The sequence below is a fragment of the Panthera onca genome, chromosome F1, assembly GCF_046562875.1.
Source record: "Panthera onca isolate mPanOnc1 chromosome F1, mPanOnc1 haplotype 2, whole genome shotgun sequence".
Classification (NCBI taxonomy): domain Eukaryota; kingdom Metazoa; phylum Chordata; class Mammalia; order Carnivora; family Felidae; genus Panthera; species Panthera onca.
Window position 1 is genome coordinate 28,143,115 of NC_138355.1, and position 23,574 is coordinate 28,166,688.

General features: G+C 41.6%; 1 protein-coding gene across 2 annotated transcripts in view; it reads left to right on the plus strand.

Annotated features, from left to right (window-relative positions):
- Positions 1–23,574, plus strand: part of RGS8 (regulator of G protein signaling 8) — a 134,295-nt gene that overhangs the window by 981 nt on the left and 109,740 nt on the right. Inside the window, exon 2 of one of the 2 annotated variants that reach the window (XM_060643765.3) lies at positions 5,443–5,558. In XM_060643765.3, the coding sequence (XP_060499748.1) occupies positions 5,443–5,558 (116 nt within the window). Of the gene's footprint in view, positions 1–5,442; positions 5,559–23,574 lie in introns of those variants that run through there. The other variant, XM_060643771.3, reaches the window with a different exon arrangement.

Here is a 23,574-nt window from a genome sequence, read left to right on the forward strand (position 1 = left end):
GCCACAGTGCCCATGAGTAGTTGAGCTGTGATTTGGTCTCAAGTAGTGCGGGAGATGATACTTTTAACCACTACTCTATGTTTTCCTGCAAAAAAGGAAGGGAAAAGTCCTAGTTATGTCTGTCTAAGAATGTCAACAAGAATATATCCCAATGGGACGTTAGTAAGTTTTTTCAAAGTCATACTTTAATACATGCAAAATTAAGTATTTCAGTACCCAAAAGTTATAGAACATCAGGCTTAATATTGTCAACCAATAAACCAACATGTTAAATGAATAAACTACTGTTTAAATATATGTAGTAGTACAAAGCAATGGCTTATAATAGTGTGTTAGGGTTTGCTAAGAAACAGATGCTAAAACTGGATTTGAGGTGCAGGAAATATACTTGGGGAGGGACCCAGGGAGAAGGCAGGGAGAGCCTTGATGGTCATACAGGGCTGACACCTGTGGTAGAAGCTATGGAAAGAAAGGGGGTGGGGAAGAGTCTCGCTGGAATGGTGGAGGGGGAGCATCATAGCCTCCACTACATGCCCTTAAGAAACTCACAGCCTCTCCAATGAATTGTGGGGAAGACATTTACCTTTAAAAATACGTATGCTGGTACAAAGGTATGAAACACTGAGGGAGGGAAAGACTCTGATCTGGGCAGAGGGGTGAGTGTGTGGGCATGATGAGGCAGGAGAGCATTTCTGAAAAGTCTTCCTGGGGGAGGTTGACACTTGAGCAGTCTTAGACAAGGAGGAGGCCTTAGAAGAAGGGAGAGACAGCCAAGGTTCACTGCTGGCCCGAAGTCCTCTAACACTTGTCTGATAAGTGGCAAGGGCTCTGTGGCCTTTCTTTTATTGTTGTACAGTGTTCTTTAATCATCATTACTTTTTATGCTTTTCTTTCTTGCCCCCTCATTCCACTGCGAGGTGCTCAAGGCAGGTACCTTGTCCTATTTCTTTGTTTGTCCTATTTCTTTGTTTTTCCCACAGCGCAGAGCTCAGTGCTTATCTACCTGCAGGCAAAGAGGGTTGGATTTGGAGATGTTTACTCCCTTCAACTCTGCTTTGTTTAAAAAAATATATATGTTGGGGTTCCTCATCGTATTGTGTTCACTACAATTCAAGTTTGAAACTCAGTGATGTGGAGAAAAGAGCTTGGGGGGATATAGTACACTGTAATTGATCAGACTGGCCACACGTTCTATCCTTGGTGCTGACAGTGGAGCCTTATCACAGGTTCCTGAGTGGACTTGGAGAAACCTTCCCAGAAAGGTTCCCCTTACCTTCTTGTCATGGTGCTGAAATGTTCTAGTACCAATTCCACTGTGTGGGAGGTGTTCCCCTCACTAAGAAGGAATAGTTCTCTGATGCCAGCTGGGTGTCCTACAGTTTAACTCAATTCCGACAGACACTATCTCCCCAGAGATAGCATCAAATTTCACAGGTTAAGGGTTCAGTCATAGAAGTCTGCCCTCCCTGCCCCACCCCCACTTCAGATGTTACATCAGATCCAGGCTATTACCTGTGCTTCTGACCCATTGGCTATAAACCAGAGGTTCCTTTGACCCCCTCCTTGGATTTGATTAATTTGCTACAACAGCTTATAGAACTCAAAGAAACATTTTACTTACTAGATCACTGGCTTATTATAAAAAGCTATAACTTGGGAACAACCAGGTGGAAAAGATGCATAGGGCATGGGATGGGGAAAGGGCTCATAATTTCCATGTCCTTTCTGAGCACAAGTGTATGCTCTCCCCAAATCTCCATATTTACCAGCTGGAAACCCTCTGCCCGCCCTCCTTTTTTGGGGTTTTATGGAGGCTTCATTACATAGGCAGTATTTTTTTTTTAATGTTTATTTTTGAGAGAGAGACAGAGAGACAGAGTGTGAGTGGGGGAGGGGCAGAGAGAGAGGGAGACACAGAATCCAAAGCAGGCTCCAGGCTCTGAGCTGTCAGCACAGAGCTTGACATGGGGCTCGAACCCACGAATTGTGAGATCATGACCTGAGCAGATTGGACACTTAACCGACTGAGCCACCCAGGTGCCCCTACATAGGCAGTATTGATCAAATCACTGGCCATTGGTAATTGATTCAATTTTGGAGAAGGTTGGGGATGGAACCGAAAGTTTCAACCTTCTAATCACATGATTGATTCTCTTGGCAACCAGCCCCTATCCTAAGATGCTTTTGAAAAGCTAGTCACCTCATTAACATAACAAAAGACATTCATTGCTCTCATCTCTTCGGAAATGTCAAGAGTTTTAGGAGCTCTGTGCCAGAAATGGAAGACCAAATTTATAGTTTTTATTATAAATGACAATGTTACAGTTGTCCTTACCAGGAAAGAGGAAATGGATTGTAGACAGCCAGAATACTGCTACATTGGGGAACGTTCATGAAGGAAGGAGAATGGAATTTGGGTCTTGAAGCATTGCTCTCCATCGTGGGCCTGAGAAAGTTCTCTCCATGGTGAGGAAGAACAGTCCTTTGCATCCCATGTAAAGGAATACAACCAAGTTATAGGTATGAGAATCACTGCTGGAAATTCTGGTTGTGTGGGTATGTCGGTGGGGCTGGTAGAAAAGCACAAGTTTATTTTTGCATCAAAGTCCATAGATCTTCAGAGAAGGAAGCAGGCCATGACTAGAAGTTGGACAGATTGCTAGTCCCCATGACAAAGACTCTTCCCTTTTATAGGTTAATTTCTGAGACTAAGTGCCTACTAGTAGAAGGATGTCTCTTGAGGAGAGAAAAGTCCTATGCATAAGCTGCGTTTCAGAGAACCCCTTGGGTAACAGGAAGGGACAGTTTTGAGAGTAGTTGTGCTCAGTTGTCTCCTGGCTCAGCCCTTTGGTGAATGCATATTGGTTTCCAGCTCAAAGGAAAAAAATGAACAGAGATGTAACTCCATATTGGCATTCTTAACTTGGACTCTGTGACTCCGGATTTTTAATAGCAATAATCTTTTAATAATACTAATCTTTATTGAGATGCTATTCAATACTATGCAATTCACCTATTTTAAGCATATGGTAGTTCAATATTCTTTATTATGTCACAGAGTTGTGCAATCATTGCTACAATTTTAGAACATTTTCATGACCCCCCCCACCCCGCCCAATAACCCATATGTGTTAGCAGTCACGCCCCGTTCCCTTCCTCCTCCTGGCCCCCAGCTCTAAACAACCATTAGTCTTTCCATTTTTATAGATTTGCCTGTTATGGACATTTCATATAAATGGAATTATGCATCATGTAGTCCTTTGTGTCTGGCTTCTTTTCCTTAGTGTAGTATTTTCAAGGTTCATCCATATTGTAGCAGGAATCTGCTTCATCCCTTTTTATACCCACACAATATTCCATTGTATGGATATACAACATTTTATTCATCCATTGGTTGGTGGACATTTGAGTTCTTTCCAGTTTTTGGCTATTATGAATAATGCTATTATTGTGATTGTGGATTTTAGACCTCCTGGAATATTGTCAGCATCTTTTTTCCAGTGGAGTTCGTTTATAGCATTCTGGCTTCTGTTTGGTTTTTCAGAAGCCCCAAGTCCTTACCAAGATCAGGGCTTTTACACCTGCCTGGGCGGCCCTTCTTCAGTCTGACTGCTACTCATCCTTCAGATCATGGCTCAGGTGTAACCCTCCTGAGAAGCTGACTTGTGCAGACCCTCCTCCTAGCACTGTGTTCTTTCCATTCCTGTCACAACTTATTAGTGTGTTTAGTTCTCCCCGTTAGTTGGTAAGCTTTGTGAGGGCAGTGGTCTGTCTGTTCTGTTCCTTGGGACACATCTAGTGCCTGCTACATCATAGGCACTCAATAAGTAGTTGAAATACTATGCAATGCAGAATGACTGTTGGTAACAGAGAGAGGTATCCTAGCTCTGTTGCCAGAACATAGCCTTTTGCACTGATGGGAGGAGGGTTACCCCCTTGTTGACTGGTATTGATATAAGAGTAAGGACCCCTGTGGCCGAGAAGGGTGGTAAGAACACAGAGAACAAGAACTAGGGAGCATTGAGGACACTGGATCCAGATAAAGAGGACTGTAGTGTCTCTCTGAGAGCATGAAGGGAGGGATTCCTGATGTATATTAAATCTGGACGATGTTGCCTTGTTGCTGACTTTGAGACCTCTTTCTGAATTGTATGTATGGACCAATGTGCCAATGGGTTACCCACATTGATTTATCATCCCCTAATAGTTGGAAAACCCTTTGAAAATGTGGGCCTAGTTTGATGACTAGCAAGGGGGAAAGTATGAGGGGGCCATAGTCTGAAAACAGAAAAGGAAGTTAATATTAATTTTGCTTGGCCAGGTTTCTTTGACAATACTCAGAAAAGTACAGAGTTAAACTTCCTTTGAAGGATGTTCGGCCTGTGTTAGGTATTGCCTGATGAACATGAGGCTGTTGGGACGCATGCAAGTGAGTCTGGTCTACTTGTAACAGTACTCTGTAAGGTTCCCCGGGGATCTAAAGAGTAATAAACACGTCTTCCAAAAGCTTCCCAAAGCTCAATAGCTGCTCATATTATGAATTAGGTAAGGACTCACCACTAGGTGACAGTCTGTCAGCAGAAATTGCTTTCTCATTTAATGACTCTTTCCCCAACTGCAAGTTTCTGGGAATATCAGTAAAAATAAAAATATTAGGTAATCTTTTTCCGATCCCATTTCCCTATCCTCCCTTTCCCAAAAATCTATGGAGCTGACATCTTCAATGGCAAACATTCTTCTTTAATCTCTCTTTCCTTAATATTAAAGTAATGAAAAAATGATGTATGGAGACACAGAAATCAGACACAGAAAATTAAGTTTCCCCTCCCATACTACTTCTTTGGGTTTTGAAGATAAATATGGCTATAAAAAGAGTACACTCAGTGGTCTTGGCTTTTTTTTTTTTTTAATGTTTATTTAGTTTTGAGAGAGAGAGACAGAGACAGAGACTGGGAGCAGGGGAGGGGCAGAGAGAGAGAGGGAGACAGAATCTGAAGCAGGCTCCAGGCTTTGAACTGTCAGCACAGAGCTTGACACAGGGCTTGAACCCACAAACTGTGAGATCATGACCTGAGCCAAAGTTGGATGCTTCACTAACTGAGCTACCCAAGTGTCCCTTGGCTTTTTTTTTTTTCTTCAAGTTTATTTATTTAGAGAGAGAGAGAGAGAGAGAGGAGAGGAAGAGACATTGTGAGTGGGGGAGAGATAGAGAAAGGAAGACCAAGAATCCCAAGCAGTCAGTGCAAAGCCCAATGTGGGGCTCAGACTCATGAACCATGAGATCATGACTTGAGCCGAAATCCAGAGTCAGATGCTCAACGAACTGCCACCCTAGAGCCCCTTGACTTTTTATAGGGAGAGGATATTTAAAAATCTGGTTCAAGTTTAGTTTATAAGTATTTTCTCCCTCAGGAATATAAATCACTCTATGCTTCCTTTCAGCATTTGAGGTGAAGATGGAGCTCTTAGGAGGAATGTATTTTAGCTCATTTATGAAGAAGTTTCGTTTTATGTCCTCTTTGAGCAAAAGGAAGACTCCCTGGAAAGTGTTCGGTGAGGTAAGTGCAACTTGAAATTTCATTTGCTTCCACCTAAGACTGCTTCAGTTCTGGGTAACAGCTGAACTCGGCACTAATGGTCTGGACTTGGGGAAGTTTAGGCCCCTTCTGTCAGCTGGTGAAGGGGGTGGGAGCTCAGATGGCCTCCTGAGGGGTATTCCGGGAAATTTTGTTGATCCTGCCCCTCCTCATTCCTCTGCTCAAGCCATCGTGCATTGCTGGCCCCAGCTTCCAGTGTTATTTCCATGGCCCCCATTGATGAGGTTCTTCCAGGCCTCACTCTATTCCTGTGCTCCATTTTGCAGGCTAGGTATCTTAGTTACGGCTAAATTATCTCAGCTCTGAAAGAAATGCCTCCAATCTATATTTGGCCATACATTTAAAGGTGGGCCAAGTAGGTTAAAAAAATAAGCAAAGCAAAATACAGAACGGTATTCAATTCTGCCATTTGTATTAAAGGAAAACAAGGTGCGTGTAGGGGCGTACCTGTATGTGAAGGTATGTTATCTGGAAGGATAACAGTGATAGTCAAATATTTAACAACTGGGTCGGTTCTGGGAACAGGGATGGCTGCTGGCTTGAGATCTGGAAGCGTGCTGGGGATCTTCTAATATCTAAGCTTTAACCCTGTAATGACTGATTGAAGTTCTGGGGGGGAGGGGGCAGCATTCCAGTGGCTTGAAGCAGCAGCTGTTTACTAGTCTGTAGAGAACCTTTAAGCAGTTTAACAACATGTGGTTGTCCTGGTGTTCCCCAGCAGCTATCCATGGGTCCTCCTGGGAGCGGGGATTTGAGGAGGACGGACTTAGTATTCAGCGTGCCCTTTAGCACTGTTTGAAATGCTTTGTTGTTGTTTGAATTCTATTCAATCACGTACTTGGAAATTGAATTTAATTTTGTTTGGCTCAGGGGAGAAGTCTTATTTTTAGAATTTGGTTCTGGACATTTCTGTCTAGTCATCCGACTCCAGTCTGCCTACAGACTCAGGGCTATTCTCTTTTGTTCCATCTTGCAGGCAGCTCCTCCACCCAGAGCTTTGCTTACACCCCTCTGCTCACCTCGCTGACCCCCTTTCACCAGCACCAACCCCCCCGCCTCCGCCCAGTCCTCAGCGTTACTGTCTGAATCTCCTTCTGTTACTTATCCTGCACCTCTTGTCTCTCCACCTTACCAGACCTCAGTTCCATTACCAACTAGGATAGACATTACTGTGCTTAATCTTGTGAGCAGAAAATATGTGTTCTTTCTATTTTTTCTGTGTTGGAGAACCTGTGCTTCCCTAAGTTTTGTTTGAGCATCAGCACGAATGGCAGTGGTTGTCATAACCATGGTAAGAACTCATGTTGCATTGGTTTGGGCATCCACCTGCCTGGTGCAGAACCGCCCCAGACTCCATGTGTCCCCTGGTTTGCCTGGGAGGCAGGGTGGACCTTCCATTGTGCCCTCTTCCATCCTTTCCTCTTCTGCTTTGAGCTCCTTGTTGGTGTCCTCTGCTGTGCAGCTACTAGGGAGCAGTGTCTGGTCTCAGCTACAGTCCCAGCCACTCTTAAGCCAGGGTTGCTGTCTTCTGGTGCCTAAAATTGTGCAGAGAAGCTTTTCTCTTCTGCTTTGCCACATTCTGTCACCCAGGTCCCAGAGCAGCATGACTTGCTGAAGTGAGACTTGAGTGTCTTACTGAGCCTCCTCCTCTCCACCTGAAGGATCTGCTCCACAGGCCTCAGGTTCACTGAGTCCATGGAGCCAAGGCAGGGAACTAAAGACCGAGATCAGGCATTTCTTCCTACCCACCCCACTTCCCCACCCCAAGCCTACCCTTCCTGTCCCCCTTTCTCCACCCGAGGCTGCCACAAAACTGTCTTCCAGCAGTAGCTTCCTTGAGTCTAATCAACTCCTAGCCAGGTCAGCTGTGCCCTTAGATTTATCAAAGTTGACCTTTTGTGATAGGCACAGTTGGACTCGGGCTGGCACCCTGGCCACAGATGTTCTCTTTACACTTATCTCACTGTGTGGTAATTATATGTTGGCATGTCTCCTTCCCCAAGTTCCTCAAGTATGAGCTCCTAACTGTGTGGAATGCATCTTTGGCCAGCACCCAGTCCTTGCTTTCATGGGGCAGACCTTGATAAATACTTTTTTGAAGAATAATCGATCACAGTCATTTCGCCTAGATATGCAAAAGGAAGCCTCTCCTCTTTACCAAAGGACATCCAGGCAACAGGCACAGAGGGAGGGGAGCTATTTGTAAAGGGACATCCCCTACCCTACAAAATAGCCATTCAAGGCTCTCTGGGCTCCTTGTGTCTTCAGGGGAGCAGAAGAAGCAGGGTGAGAGCAGCACTTCTGGGAGCTTCCATTGGTCTTGTTTTGAGAGAATAACATGTTGAACAACTGTTTGGTTACATTTTACTGTGCACCTGCCAATTGAAGAAACAAGGACAAAAACATGACAGGGTACAGTATGGCAAAACATATTGACTGGAAAGGGAAAAGGTAGATGACATACAGGAACAGAACATTTTATTTGTATCATCCCAAATTCAGAGAAACGTGGTTAACTCAATGCTCCAGTCACCTAAATGTTTACAGTGGAGGTAAAAGTGACAGACTGAGGCTTGGATCTGCTAATGCTGGACATCGGGTGTTTCTTCTCTTATAATTTACTAGAAGGAGGTCTGGTGTCATGTGGTAGACCACTGAGTGTAAACGACCCTCCAACAGAGAAAGATCAAGAAATTGTGTAACTACCTGAGCTTATTTTCTGAGAAACAAACCCATGAATCACAGGCAAGGTCAATCCTCTTCAACTAGTGTGTGAGACTAAAAGAGGTACTGATTATGTTTATTATAATAACAATGTTTAACACTTACTTCAAGGCATGGCATTTGCACAAATTGGAAAAAATAAGAATACTCCAGCAGTCTTATGGATACTCAGTGGCGATATCACATATAATCACGGTCATTGGAATAATTGCAGAGATGACGAACCAGGGTTTAATTTTAGGGAGAGAGAGGTGTTAAACAATTTGTTGAAGGTCACACAGGTGGTAAGAAGTCTGTCTAATTCTAAAGAGTGACCTCTTTCTCTGCATAGCAGTGCCTCCCATGTTGGAGAATGTTCGATGGAAAATCTTCAGATGAAAAGCATGTGATTTTCATGTGATTTTAAAAATGCTGTTGTCTGGTCACATGTTTTGGTTTCCCTGTTCTTTGTACATAGAAAAACTCAGAAACTCAATGACTTGTTAGGTGACAGAACAGGTCCTACTGAAGAGGAGTGGCTAGAATGACCAGAGCACCCGGGTGTCCTGTCACTCAGCACCTTCCCTATCTCCCATTCTGAGTTCTCCATAGCTCCGCCCATCACAAAATCAATCTACCAGTCTCCCAACCCACGCACCAACCAATAAAGCAGTTGGTATTTGTCGAAAGCCCACTTTGTTGTTCCTAGGGCAGTGTTTGGTACTGTGGGGAATGCCGAAGCAGCACCAGACAGGGCCCTTGCCACTTTGGTGCTTATAATCTAGGTGGAGAGACAAGGCAAAAATACATGACACAATTACAGAATCTGACAGAATGTAATAAAGTGCTAAATTGTGTGGTACAGACAATTAGAGAACAAGACAGTATATAATAAAGTGCTAATTGTGTGGTACAGACAATAAGTATAATAGGAGTTCAGTGAAGGGATGGATGAGTGTGGGCTGTAGTCTTCAGGGAAGGCTTCTCATCATGTCAGGGCTGCCGTGTTTATCTGGTGCATGATGGGAAACTGAATACGAAATAGAGGGTGGATGAAGAGCAGAATAACTGTGCTGTACTTTGCTATCTCTTCTCAGCCTAGATGAGGGCAGAAAGGGAAAGAATTCTTTGAGAGGTGGCATTCTCTGTTTAAAATGAAAATCAAGTAGAGAAATGCCTTATTTTCTTTATTAATTGCATTACAGAACATTTCCACAGAAACTTAAAATCATATTTTAAATTGAATAATGTACTACAGTGTACTAGGAGAGTTCAGTGTTTACAGAAATCATGCTGAAAATCCTTTTCATTAATGAAGAGTACTTTTGCATGACAGATAATCACTAGTTTATATAAAACTCCTTAAAGTAGGTAAATAGATAACTCTCATATACTACTGGCAGGATTGATAAACCTTTTGCAAGGTAATTTGGCAGTGGGTACCTCAAACCTTGAAAATGTGCCTATTCTGGAGTCTATCATTTTTACTTGGGGAATTTATCCTAACGATGTAATCATGGCTGGCTGCAAGAATAACTCTTCTACAAGGATAATTATCACAGGACTGGAGACAATCTAAATGCCCCCAAATAGAGGACCAATAAAAAATTAACATATTTATAAAAATGGAATGTGTAGTCACTAAAATGCTACCATGCAAAACCATTTAACGTAGTGGGACATGTTCACAATATATAGATAAGCAAAAAAAAATTCTACAACTCCTAGAGTATGATTCCATTTTTGTTAAACATATGTTTTATGCAAAAAAGCGTATCTGAATGATGAAGATATATATTATTTCCACTTTATGCTTTTGTGAAATTTCCAAATGTTTTCTAAGCTACATGGTTTACTCTGAAAACATTTATTAAAATCCTGTGGTTCTTGGGGCCCTTGAGTGGCTCAGTCAGTTAAGCATCTGACTCGATTTTGGCTCAGGTCATGATCTCACGGTTTGTGGTGGGCTCAGTGCTGACGGTGTGGGACCTGCTTGGGATTCTCTTTCTTTCTCCTTCTCTTAACCCCTCCCCCACTTGTTCTCTCTCTCTCTCTCTCTCTCTCTCTCTCTCTCTCTCTCTCTCAAATGTGTTCCTGCACATTCCCTCATCCTCCAATTAATTTGGGTGAATAAACATTAAAAAAATCCTATGATTCTCTGATTTAATTTGTTTTGAAAGTTTGGAGAGTCATAATTTGGACTGTCATCCAGTGAGTTTTCTTAGAGTGGACTAGACCTGTCCTGGAAGGGATTCCTACAGACCTTGGAGGTGGAGGTAGGTTAGAGCTTCAGATTTCATGCAGCAAAGAAGTTCGGGGCCAAGGGACAAGCTTCAGAAGCATTATTCTATTTTTCTTTGAATTATAAATGATTCCTATTTAGCAGAATGTGTAGTTTATTTTCATTGACTCACATCAAGCTAGGAGATAATGGGAGGTATGCGTACTCTTTAAGGCTTTTATAACATGAATTTTTAGCAGCAGAACCTGGCAGGGGGCAGAAAGCCCAGAGCATGGATCAATTTTTTAGACTTACGGAATACTAAAAAAAAAAAAAAAAATATATATATATATATATATATATATATATATATAGATGTACCAAAACAGAGTTTCAAAATTTGTGGTGTTTTAAAAATGCTTATCTTGAACAAATCAATACCTTTAACACAGAGAATACAAAAACAGGAAGTTAAATTTCATCATTTTGGGAACATGTTAAAAGCCTGGATTTGCGATCTTTGGTGAATATTTGGGTCTAGGCTAAATTAGGCTCTGCCTGGAAACCATGTGGGGGATGTGGAATTATTGAAAAAAATCGGAAACTATCTGGGAAAGATTTTGGAATTTTTGGTCCAGGGGATTTTCCATGTCTAAAATGAAAACAAAATACTCTTTTTCTATTCTGAGGACTTCATTTAGAACTATATTGAAAGGGGCTTTTCTCGAAACATTGCAATACAAAAGCACTGTATTTTCTCATCTGATGACTTGGTGTCTTCCATTTTCTAGATTTTGACTAAGGTCTTAAAATATACATGTTTCAACCCCTTTTAGTTAATAATTTTCTATTTTTACCTCCCCATCTAGCTTCTCATCTTTTAGTTGGCCCAGTGAAAATAAAGTGCAGTAAAGTCAGAATTTTACTGCGTTTCCTGGGCCCTCCAAATATAGGGGAAATCCTTGGATACCCAGGTTCTTGAGAAGTCAAACCTTAGCTAACACTGAGACGTGTTTGCTTCTCTTTGAAGAATCCATCCTATAGGACAACTTCCTTTTGCCAAAATGGGCAACATCCCCGGAGCACAAGTTGTGAGGACTTGTGCCTGCACATTTCCTCATCTTCCAATTAATTTGGGTGAATTAACCCCTCTGTGCTCCAGGCTTTCCATTGGGTGGCATGGTGCAGTGCGCAACTCAAGTATTTGTGACAGTGGCAGCCTGCGCTGACATGGACAAGCCTTCCTTCCCGTGACTGCCACGTAGAAAGTCTAGATAAAATGTGGCAGAAATTTCAAATATTTATATACAACTAGTCTTGAAAAAAGTAAGGAAAATAGTCTAGTTCTCTGTATAAAAAAGGAATTCAGAGCCAGTGTGATAACTGTAGCTAATGTTGCTGGAGCTACATAAAGGTCCCAGAATCTGGAGGCTGGCATTTTGAGGCCCTTGTGGGGACAGGATATATGGCCCCAAGGGCCAAGTTTAGGCAGAGAACTGTGACTAGTCTTGTTAGATTTAACATTTAAAAGTACAGGATGCCAGTTAAACTTGAATTACAGATAAACAATGAATACTTTTAAAAATATAAGTATGTTCCAAAAGTTGAATGGGACATACTTATACTAAAAAATGTTTATCTGACATTCAGATTTAACCAGATATTCTGTATCTTATCTGACAATTCTGTGGCAGAGTTCTCTCAATAAATCCTGGAGGCCAGCAGGGGTGCCTCATCTGTGAAGGGATTGTGTAACCACCTGGGTGTAACTACCTTAGAGAAACATGCACAACTGTTGTGGAGAAGCAGAAAGGAAGCTTTAATTGGTCTGGGGCTGTTAGTGGGAAAATGTAAGTGTTCCCCAGGCCTTACCATGTGTAGATATAGATTTCAAGTTTATATTATCTATGGGTATAGAAATGTTAATCTGAGAAATTATAAAAGCTGGCCTAGGACCTTTGAAACTCAGAATTTCACCAGGGACAAATAAACTGCTGTGTTAGGGGTATTTCTACAACTTATCACACAGATATCCACTGGGATAAATGGTCCTGCTGAAGATGAAGTCTTAATTAAAAATTACAAACCAGGACCCCTGAGTGGTTCAGTCACTTAAGCATCTTGACTCTTGATTTTGGCTCAGGTCATGATCTCATGGTTCATGAAATCAAGCTCCACATCTGGCTCTGTGCTGATAGCACAGAACCTGGTTGGGGTTCTCTCTTTCCCCCTCTCTCATTGCCCTTCCCTGCTCTCAAACATAAATAAATAAACTTAAAAAAAATTACAAACTGAATGAGGAAATAAGTCACCCTGAATCTGGAGATAAAATAAAGAGGAAAGTTAGTTACCCCAAAACTGAGCTAACTTCAAATATCTGAGAGAGGTTATGAAATAGGTATGTTTTAAATATCAGAGACATAAAGGAAGGAGTAGAATGAAATAATTTATTATGTAAAAAGAACAGGTTTATTTGCAAAAGAACCAAATAGAAAGTATAGAAATTAAAAACATATTTGTTGACTTTAGAAATTCAAAGGGATGTGTTAAATAGCACATTAGACATCTGAAGAGAACAAGTGAAGTGTAAGAAAGATCTAAAGACATTCACCTCAAAAGCAATGTGGAGAAATAACGAGGTAGAAAATATGAATATGAATAAGAGAAAAGAAAATAAGAGAAATAAAAGAAGGAGAGACACGTGTGCATGTGTGCGTGCGCGGGAACGCATATGCAGACAGGTACACACGCAGTAAGGAAGGCATAAGGGAGAGAGTAGACAGAACAGAGGTACAATTGTTAAGGTATAATAGAAGTTGTTTTTTTTTTAAAAAAGACCTAAAATATAGAAGCCTGAAGAAGATAGGGATTTATTTTTCTCCCATATAACAGATACTAAGGGCTGGTGAGTGGCTCTGTTATTTTAATCTGTGGCTTCTTTAGCTCTAGTCCTGGAGTCTGCATCCTAAGCAGCAGTGGCGGTGGCAGGGTCGGGGTCGCAGAGAAGGGAAAAGGATCATGTTTGCCCATGTCTTTTAAAGGCACTATCTAGAAGATGCACATGTCACTTCTCATATCACAAACCCATTAGGGAGGCAGGGAGAGCTGTGTTCCCAGAAAATAAAAAAAGTGGTAATTCTTTTCCCAAAGGAAATAGAAGTAGATCCTATAGATCCTGGCAGTTTATCCCGCAGAGGTGAGGCAATGCTAGAAGAGGTCATGACTGGGAGTTTTCCAGAATTGTTGAAAGATAACAGTCCTAAGAATGAAAATCTGAGCATGTCCCAAGCAAGATAACTAAGAACAAACCTCACAGTGGGCTGATATTGTAGACTATTAAAGAAAAGTAAGACATTAAAAACAACTAGAAAAACATTAATCACAAATGCAGATCAATAGTAAACTTTTTATCAGCTTCAATACTAGAAAACAATGAAATAATATCTTCAAAGTGTTGGTGAAAAATAACCTAGAAATATCCAACTGAACTGTCATTCAAGAATAAGGAAAAACTTGGGACAGCTGGGTGACTCAATCGGTTAAGCATCTGACTCTTGATTTCAGCTCAAGTCATTACCTCACAGTTGTGAGATCAAGCTCCATGCTGGCCATGGAACCTGCTTAAGATTCTCTCTCTCCCTTTCTCTCTGCCCCTCCCCTGCTTGCTCTCTCTCTCTCTCTCTCTCTCTCTCTCCAAAAAAAAAAAAAAAAAAAAAAAGAGGAAAAAAATAAAGGCATTTTCTGGTAAATAATTTAAAAATAGACTCCTGCTGAAAGAACTACCAAGGAATGTATTTTGGTAAGATGGACACAACACAGAAGGAAAGTGTGGGATGCAAGAAACAATTGGTCCCCTCCTTCCTGTACAATATTCTTAAACTCATTTACACTTAAAAACTCATCTCAAAACATATAAAGCAAAAAAAAAAAAAAAATGGCAGGATTATGAGGATGAGAGGTACCATGGAAAGCACATCAGGTAAGAAGACTTGTGTTGTGTCCTCTTCTATGACACTTTAGTTTTCAGAACTTCAGGTGAGACTATATATTAAAAAACAGCAGTGACTCAACTCTGATTCATTAGTTTTATGGCCTTGTGGTATAATCTTTCTGGTTTAGAGGTGGGTTTTGGATTATGATAGTCCTAGTTGAAATTCTCGCTCTCTCATTGACTGACTTTGTGATTGTAAGCAATTTAACCAATTAAAGCTCTGTTTCCATATCTGAGAAATAGGGAAAATAATTGTATTAGAGTTCTTGTATTAGTCAGAGTTCTCTAAAAAATAGAAGCTGACTCTTGCTGAATAAATGAAAAAGCATTTTATTTTAAAAGATATTGGGTGGTGGCACCTGGGTGGCTCAGGTGGTTAAGCGTCTGACTCTTGATTTCAGCTCAGGTCATGATGTCATGGTCTGTGAGATCAAGCCCCACATTGGGTTCTGTGCTGACAGTGCAGAGCCTGCTTGGTACTCCCTCTCTTAAAATAAATAAATAAACTTAAAAAAAATTACCAGGTGGATCACAGAACTGTTGAGTGGACTGGAAAATGGCTTGAGGATAAGTCTTGGGGTACAGTACCCCAAACCAAGCTCCTACTTCTATACAGTTGCTGCTTCTACATGAGAAAAGTACTATTTCAGTCCCTGGAGAACAGTCACTACAAAACCAGACACCTCTGCCTCTGCCTCACCAGCGAAGATGCAAAGATGGAAGGCCCATGGAGCACCTCTTTCCTTTTGTTGCTTAATTCTGAATCAGTATCTTGTGGTAGTGTCCCTAACTGGCAGGAACTAATTCATGTGCCCGAATCCTCAGATTGCAGAGTGTGTTCTGACTCCTGTGTTGGAGTGGTAATGACTCATGATTTGAATATTTCCCTAAATTTAGAAAGGAGTCTCAAAAAAGATAAGCTGCCATGAATAAGATAGATGCCAATAATAATAATAAAAATAATGATAGTGATAATATACGTCCAGAATTTGAACTCCTTTCTGTGTGGGGCATCTGCCATTTTGAGAGTCTTGCTAGGTGGAGGATCTTCATCCTACAGCAGAAAGGAAAAAAAGACAAGATATTGGCTCACTTAAAATTTTGACCTGAGACTTAGTGTGTAGACACGAGACAAGCTCTTGTCCTGAGCTTCCTGACAGTGAGAGTGACAGAAAGAAGCAGGGGCAGTTTGGTAGTCATTCTTATGGCCATGGTGTTGATGGCTATGATAGCCATCTTCCAATGTTCAGTAGCAATAATCACAATAGGGTGCAGAGTCCACAGCTCTTACCCTGACGAACATCTTTTTCCTTCTCTCAAAATGGGTGCACCTTACTTTGGAGGGTGTGTGTAAGCATTAATCAGGAATTGCATATAAAAAAGTCCTCTGAGAACCATCCAGCATCTTATATGTACTTCCCCTATCACAATTGCCAGCCTTGGGAACATAGCATAATGTTTAGAGTTCCAGACAAAAAGGACCAATCCATTTAAACATTAAGAGAATAGATAAAACGTATAAGAGGAAACAAAGACTGTTAATTCATTTAACCATTATTATTCATTGGCCATTACAAGACTAAAAATGCACCACTACATTTGCTTACTGGGATAAATGACAGATCACCTACTCTGACAAGTCAGTTATTCCATCATTATATTGCCCTCAGTGTGCAATTGAGATATTTGGATTCCAGCAGTAATATGTATGTCTTTTGAGTATATTCATTTGTGGCTCCAGATAAGGCTGATTCAAAATTCTCTGGCCATATTACATTTACTGTTAGTTAAAAAAAAATATCAACACCTCATTGCCAGAACCTTGTGTGGTAGGAATGTACAGATAATTTACCACAGTTTTTCAGTTTGTTTTTGTGTTTCTGTCTGCATAGATTTGATGTATCTCTGTAATGTTTCCCATCCAATATTTGTGTATGTGGTTTCAGTTGCCTTTTTGTGGCATTTGGAGTGGAGAGGGATGGCTGGGGGACTCTTGAATCCTTTTGGGCTCAGTCAGTGGTGTGCTGGCAAGCCAACTTTGGGAGAGGGAAAAAAAAAACCTAATTTATAGCATTTGTCAGTTGCCAGGGTGAAATACTCCCACCATGGTTAATTTCAAGCTATGGATGCGGTGCCACAAAACATGGAATTGGGAGGACATGTGCAAAATCAGTCCTTGCTGGCTGCTGACAGCTCCCAGAGCACACCACTGCTTGCGTGGTAAATGTTTGCTCGAAAGGTAAGAAAACTCCACGTAGGCCATAAATCACGCAGCATGGTTTCATATATGTTAAAGCTACACTGGCCAAAACCCAAAAAATAAAGCAAAGGCAGATTCCTAATAAAGTGTTTTATTCCAAGGAAACCTTGAAACTTATTGTCCTTTGAAACTTCTTTAAAACTTGCTAATTTAGAGGCACCTGTGTGAGCGTCCAAATTCAGCTCGGGTCATGATCCCACAGTTTGTAGGTTCAAGCTCCACGTAGGGCTCTGTGCTGACAGCTCAGAGCCTGGAGCTGCTTCGGATTCTGTGTCTTCCTCTATCTCTGCCCCTCCCCTACTTGCGCTCTGTCTCTCAAAAATAAATAAATGTTTAAAAAAATTAAAAAATAAAACTTGCTAATTTAAATGAAAAGGAGGCAGAGACATCTCTTTCTACCCTGGAGTGAAGAAGGAGAGGCCTCTGTTCTGGGTGGAGCCCCTTCTGTGAGTTCCCTTGTGAAGGGGCTTTTTCCAACCATATTGAATCACGTCTTGTGTTTATCTGGTGCTTTTTGGTGGCCTTCATTTGATTCTCTGTTTTGAAGTGGAGAAAGCTTACCAAATGGAAGGATTAAGATTTGATTGTTTTGATTCCAAATCTGATGCTTTCCCTGCTTTCCCAAGGCCTCCAGAACTTTCCTTGGTTCCCCCCTCTCTCTCTCTCTCTCTCTCAGTCCAGTTCAGACAGGATGTTTTCTTTCCTCCGCCAGGAAGCAGCTTATTTCATCAAGCCCTTCTTCCCACTTTCACAAGAGGAAGTTCCCTTGGCCTTCAGTGGACTTGCTATTTTCAGTGTCTCCTCGGATCACATTCCTGCCAAAGCCTTTCTCTGCTTGCAGATAGACTGTGACTAAGCACTCCCACATCACCCCTCAGAAGGGTGACCTGTCCCTTGTCCCGGGCAGTGCTGGAGGAACGCAGTGCTTGAGAGCTGCTGGGGGAAATGCTAAGTCTCATCTCGAGCGATAACGTGCTGGGCCGAGTCATTCTGCCGTCTCAGTGATAACAGCGAGCCACTCTGTTAATGGTGCTAATGACGAATTTTTATGATGTCAGTGATTAGTGCACAAACTCTGAGGTAGCTCAGAGCCTTGCCTCTTTTGGCTTTAGAAGCATGCACAGCAACAGTGATCACTCAACAGTTTCATGCAAGGAGGGGAACACATGGCTTGGGGAACTCAAAAGCTTACGTAACATTTAATTAATGCATTCATATATTCACCTTATATTTATTGTGCATCTGTCATGTTCATGGCTCTGTGGTAAGGCCTGGAGACTCCCCAGGTAAAGTGTTGGTGTTTGCATTCCTCATATTTGTGCATCGTGGCAAGGCAGACATGCACACCAGTGGTTGTAATTGAGTGTGATACATACTAAGTAGAGAGAACACAAGCATGGGGAAAGAAGTATGTAACTCTGCCCAGGGGAATGAAAGAAACCTTCCCAGGGGTTTGGAGCTGGAGCTAGGATGTGAAGGACAAGAATGACACCAATTATCTAGTGATTACTCTGTTCCACGAACTGTCCTGTTCTAAGCATCTTCCATATATTAACCTGTTTAATTTCTCCCAAACTCTATTTTATCATCCCCATAGGAAGCTGACTCACAGATAAGTTAAGTAACTTGCCCAATGATACCTAGCTGGGGAAATGTAGAGATGGGATTTGAACCCGTGCCACTAACCTCTGCACTATACTGCTGGGATTTGCTGACATTAGCGGGGTGGTTAGGATAGCATGACGGTGGGTATTGGAGGATGTTCCAGGCTGAGGAAACAGCATGGGCAAAGGCCCAAAGATGTGAGAAAATATGACATGTTTGTGATTCTTGCTTTGAAATTTGGTGGGAAAGCAACATAGAGCTATTGAACATACATGCATCATTTTTATTTCATTGCAGAAGTTTTCCTAGAGGATATTTGGAAAGGAATGTATCAACACCATTTCTTAAAATGTGAGTGTTTTTAAATGGCTACTGTCCAACTGTTCACTCTGCTGAGTTGTTGGCTGAGGGGTGTTTTAAATACAACCTCAGAAGGATACACATTTCCTGATTTCCCATTATTCCTGAAACTGATTTATTCTAATGCTACTTGAGGCCAGAATTGCAAATGGATTCCCATAGAAGGCAGTTAGCATTTCTGGAAGAAGATTCTTTGGCAGGGGCACCTGGGTGGTTCAGTTGGTTAGACATCCGACTTCGGCTCAGGTCGGGCTCTGTGCTGACAGCTCAGAGCCTGGAGCCTTGCTTTGGAGTCTGTGTCTCCCTCTCTCCCTGCCTCTACCCCATTCACACCCTGTCTTGCTCTCTCAAAAATAAATAAACATTAAAAGAAAACTTAAAAAAAAGAAGAAGAAGATTCTTTGGCATAACCACAAAGTGTATTCTTCATTGTGGCCCAAGTTCTTGCCAGTGTCAGCCACGGGTCACCAGGTGAGACAGTGTGCTCCATGCAGTATTTGACCACCTCCTCAGGATTGTGATGTGTGCCCAAATATATGTACTTCAGTCACAAAAGCAAAGTGTGGCCGTATTTGGCCCAGAACAACACCTAAGTGGGAGATAACCTCACCAGTTCCATTTTTCTTTGGTAATTTTCTGCTCTCAATACCCTGAGATACATCCTTCATTTATTCATCCAGCATTTTTACATGCCTACTCTAATAAAAGCTGATAATAACAATTAACATTAAGAGAGCTTACCACGTGGCAGGCACTGTGCTAAGCACCTTAAAATTATCACATTTAGGGGTGCCTGGGTGGCGCAGTCTGTTAAGCATCCGACTCTTGATCTCAGCTCAGGTCGTGATCTCACAGTTCGTGGGTTCGAGCCCCACATCAGGTTGTGCACTGTCAGTGCAGAGCCTGCTTGGGATTCTGTCTCTCCTTCTTTCTCTGCCCCTCCCCTACTTGTGCTCTCTCTCTCAAAATAAATAAACTTAAAAAAAATGATCACATTTCGTCTTAACAATATCCCTGTGAAGTAAGAATATCATTATCCCCAGATGAGAAAATGGAAGGATTAGGAAACTTGCTCTATATGACATAGCTTATTGAGCTGGCAGAGCTTTTCATCTCAGAGAGTCTGAGTCCAGAACCTACTGTGCTATGTCATCCCCTATGTCCAAGGTTCTATAGCAGACATGGCTAGGGATGCAAACAAGAAACTGTAATCAAGTCAGACTGAGACAGGCGTAGAACTCTGGGTATCAGCCCTTGGCTCCCCAAAATGTATGCCCCCGGTAGGCATGGCATGAGCTACATTCTCTGGGACAGGACCAGCATTGTGCATAATTCCATTCCTTTCCCCTTTCACCCCACCCTCCTGCCCCAGAAAAGCATTTTAGAATGCATATGAGTAAGAGTGACATTATTATAGTAATGGCATTGAATCAGAAGTAATTTATGAAGGTGATAAATCCTGTGCATATTTTCATACAGGAAGAGAGTGGGAATAAATCTCATGGTGAAAAGAAAAGTATCCAAGAAATAGGACATTTCCTTTGTTTCTGTAAATCACCTTAATTTTGGCTCTGGACACCCAGCCTTTTGGACTGGCAGGAAATTTAGCCTCTGTCATTCTGAACTAATCCCTGTTATTTCCAGTGAGCTTGTGTCAAGATTCTAGTGTCTTATGCAGGGCCAACGTTTTGCAGAACAATTATCTCTACTGGTTCCGTGGAAATGGCTGCCGTCTTTGGCCCCAGGATCCCTCTGGCCCTTGAGGTCCTAAAACAGAACCCCAGATGACAACACAGCCTCCCAGCTTCCCCAAGGGGCATCAGGCCTTTTCCTCTGAGATCTCTTCAATCAGTCTCTCTTCTCCCTAAACCAGGCCAGATCTTTTTCTCAGAGGGAAATCCCTCCCCACTTTCTTTCTGATGTCCTTTTCCCCTCACCAAACTCTGATTATCCTCTGTGGGGTTTGCTCTTGGGAGGGAAAAAAAAAAGCAAGCCAGGAAGTGAAGTATCTTTTCTGTTTGTTCTTGCTGCTAACCACCTGCAAGGCATGTGAGCTAGAATCTGCTTGAATTAGAAGGGGAAAATAGTAATAAAAATAATAGTATCTAGTCATTAGAGTAGAATTTATCTGGAAACAGATATTCTTCATTTCTTCTTTTTATTCTCCTCTATCTTCTTCTTTACAAAATGCAAATAACTTTGTTTTTGATTATAAAAGGTGCTGTTCAGCAAATTAACACTATAGTTATCTTTAGTGTTTAGCATGGTATATATTTTTTTCAGATTTTTTTTTTACTATGCAGACAAGATTTAACAATATTTAAGAGATATTTGAGTTCTTGCTGTGCCTTGTAAGCTTGAGTGAGGAGGTTAAGGAGGTTAGATTTTATTTGAAGGGTCCGCCCATTGGAGAGTCTCTGTAGGGCAGTCACCAATCTTTTTTACATGTTTTAAAGATTGCACCAGCTGTCCCATGGAGAGTGGATTTGCAGGATAAGACATGTTGTAGAGGTCCAGATAAGAGATGATAGTGTCTAGGATAGGTTGGCAGTCGTGGAGGTGGAGAGAGAGGTAAGTAGGGATTCCGGGTCTGTTTGGGAAGGTAAGTGGACAGGCCTAGCTAGGTACTGGATATGGAGGTAGAGGGCAGTGAAGAATTGAAGATGATTTCTAGGTTTGGGCTTGAGTAGCTATGTGTGTGTGTGTCGGGGGGGGGGGGGAGTGATCTAAAAATAGGAAAGACTAGGGGAGGGTGATAGCCTTCATTTCTTTTTATTTTATTTTATTTTATTTTATTTTTAAATTTACATCCAAATTAGTTAGCATATAGTACAACAATGATTTCTGGAGTAGATTCCTTAACGCCCCTTACCCATTTAGCCCATCCCCCCTCCCACAACTCCTCCAGTAACCCTCTGTTTGTTCTCCATATTTAAGAGTCTCCTGTGTTTTGTCCCCATCTCTGTTTTTATATTATTTTTGCTTCCCTTCCCTTATGTTAATCTGTTCTGTGTCTTAAAGTCCTCATATGAGTGAAGTCATATGATATTTGTCTTTCTTTGAGTGACTAATTTTGCTTAGCATAATACCCTCTTGTTCCATCCATGTAGTTGCAAATGGCAAGATTTCATTCTTGTTGATTGCTGAGTAATACTCCATTGTATGTGTATGTGTGTGTGTTTGTGTGTGTGTGTGTATACACACACGCACACACAAACACACACACACCACATCTTCTTTATCCATTCATCCATTGATAAGACATTTGGGCTCTTTCCATACTTTGGCTATTGTTGATAGTGCTGCTCTAAACATGGGGGTGCATGTGTTCCTTTGAAACAGCATACCTGTATCTCTTGGATAAATACCTAGTAGTGCAATTGCTGGGTCATAAGGTAGTTCTATTTTTAATTTTTTGCGGACCCTCCATACTGTTTTCCAGAGTGGCTGCACCAGTTTGCATTCCCACCAGCAGTGCAAAAGAGATCCTCTTTCTCCACATCCTCACCAACATCTGTTGTTGCCTGAGTTGTTAATGTGATAACCTTCATTTCTTAAAACTCTACCCTAGAAGAGCACTTGCTAACTCCCTGGACCTTCCAGAACCTTGAGCGATGAATTTTGGGTGTGAATCTTGACCAGGGGAGGCACAAGATGATCCAATGGGCTGCAGGAAGAACATTTAAAATTGCTGTTTAAACTTGTTTTTTCTTCTCATCCTTTGAGTGTGCATAAATATGCTTTATAATATGCATATTAGCACTATGTGTTTTATGTATATACATTTGTATATGACTTGTGAATAAATAAAAATGATTAAATAAAAGAGAGAATAAACTAAGAGTCATGGCAGATAGTTGATTGTTCACCAAAATCTGTCCTTGGTTGCAGATTATACAGTTGTAGCTGTGAGTAGTGGTAGTTGCTGCCCAGTCAGAGGCAACTTTCTCAGACCCTCTGTAAGTAGCAGTTACCAGTTCTCCCCAATGGGAGGTGAGTAGAAGTGATACCTGTTAGTTCTGGACCAAAGCTTTTGAGAAGCAAGCCTGCTTTGTACTCTTACCTCTTCTGCTGGCTTAGATGCAGAAAATGCCCCGGTCCTGGGGATGATAGAGGTCTGAGATGGGAGGAACTTGCGTCCCTGAAACATTACTGGGAGGGGAACCACTCATTTACCAAGAACGTGCACCTTAGGCTGTTATAGGACCAAGAAATAAACTTGTGTATTTGAGCCATCACACACATCTCGGTCTCTTTGTTATTTCTGCTTAACACAGGCAGCATGCTTCACATTTTTTATTGAGGTGCATGTGCAAAATATTTGGAGGCCACTGGTCATAGCACTTGCCAGATGCAAATGTCAGGGCAAGTTGTCTTATCCTGTCAGATGCAGGGGACAGCAGCTTACCATTTCTCAGCCATCCCCTCATATAATCAAAAGTTGTAATGAGCCTGGAATGATGTTTAAATCAGCTGAGTTTTATTTTTGCAGAAAGTGAAATTTTGGGGAAGACTCAAATTCAGATTGCCATTAATTATATAAAAGCAACTGGCCTTATTGGTAATCCAAGGGTCAACTTGGAAAATGTGGAAATACTCAGTGAAACTTATTGGAAGAAATCAGTGAAATTCAGCAAGATGGAACATTTGTTTGGCACCGACTTTGCTAACATTTGCAAATACTTTCATGTCCTCAGATTTTAGCTTTAATGGTCTTCTTTCAAGGTCTATGGACTTTTAAAATCCAGCTGTTTTCCAGTTACCTTTGCAAATGCAGAAACAGTTCTATGCATTCCCTCCACCCTCCTCCCTGGGGCTTAGATGGTGAGACTCAGAA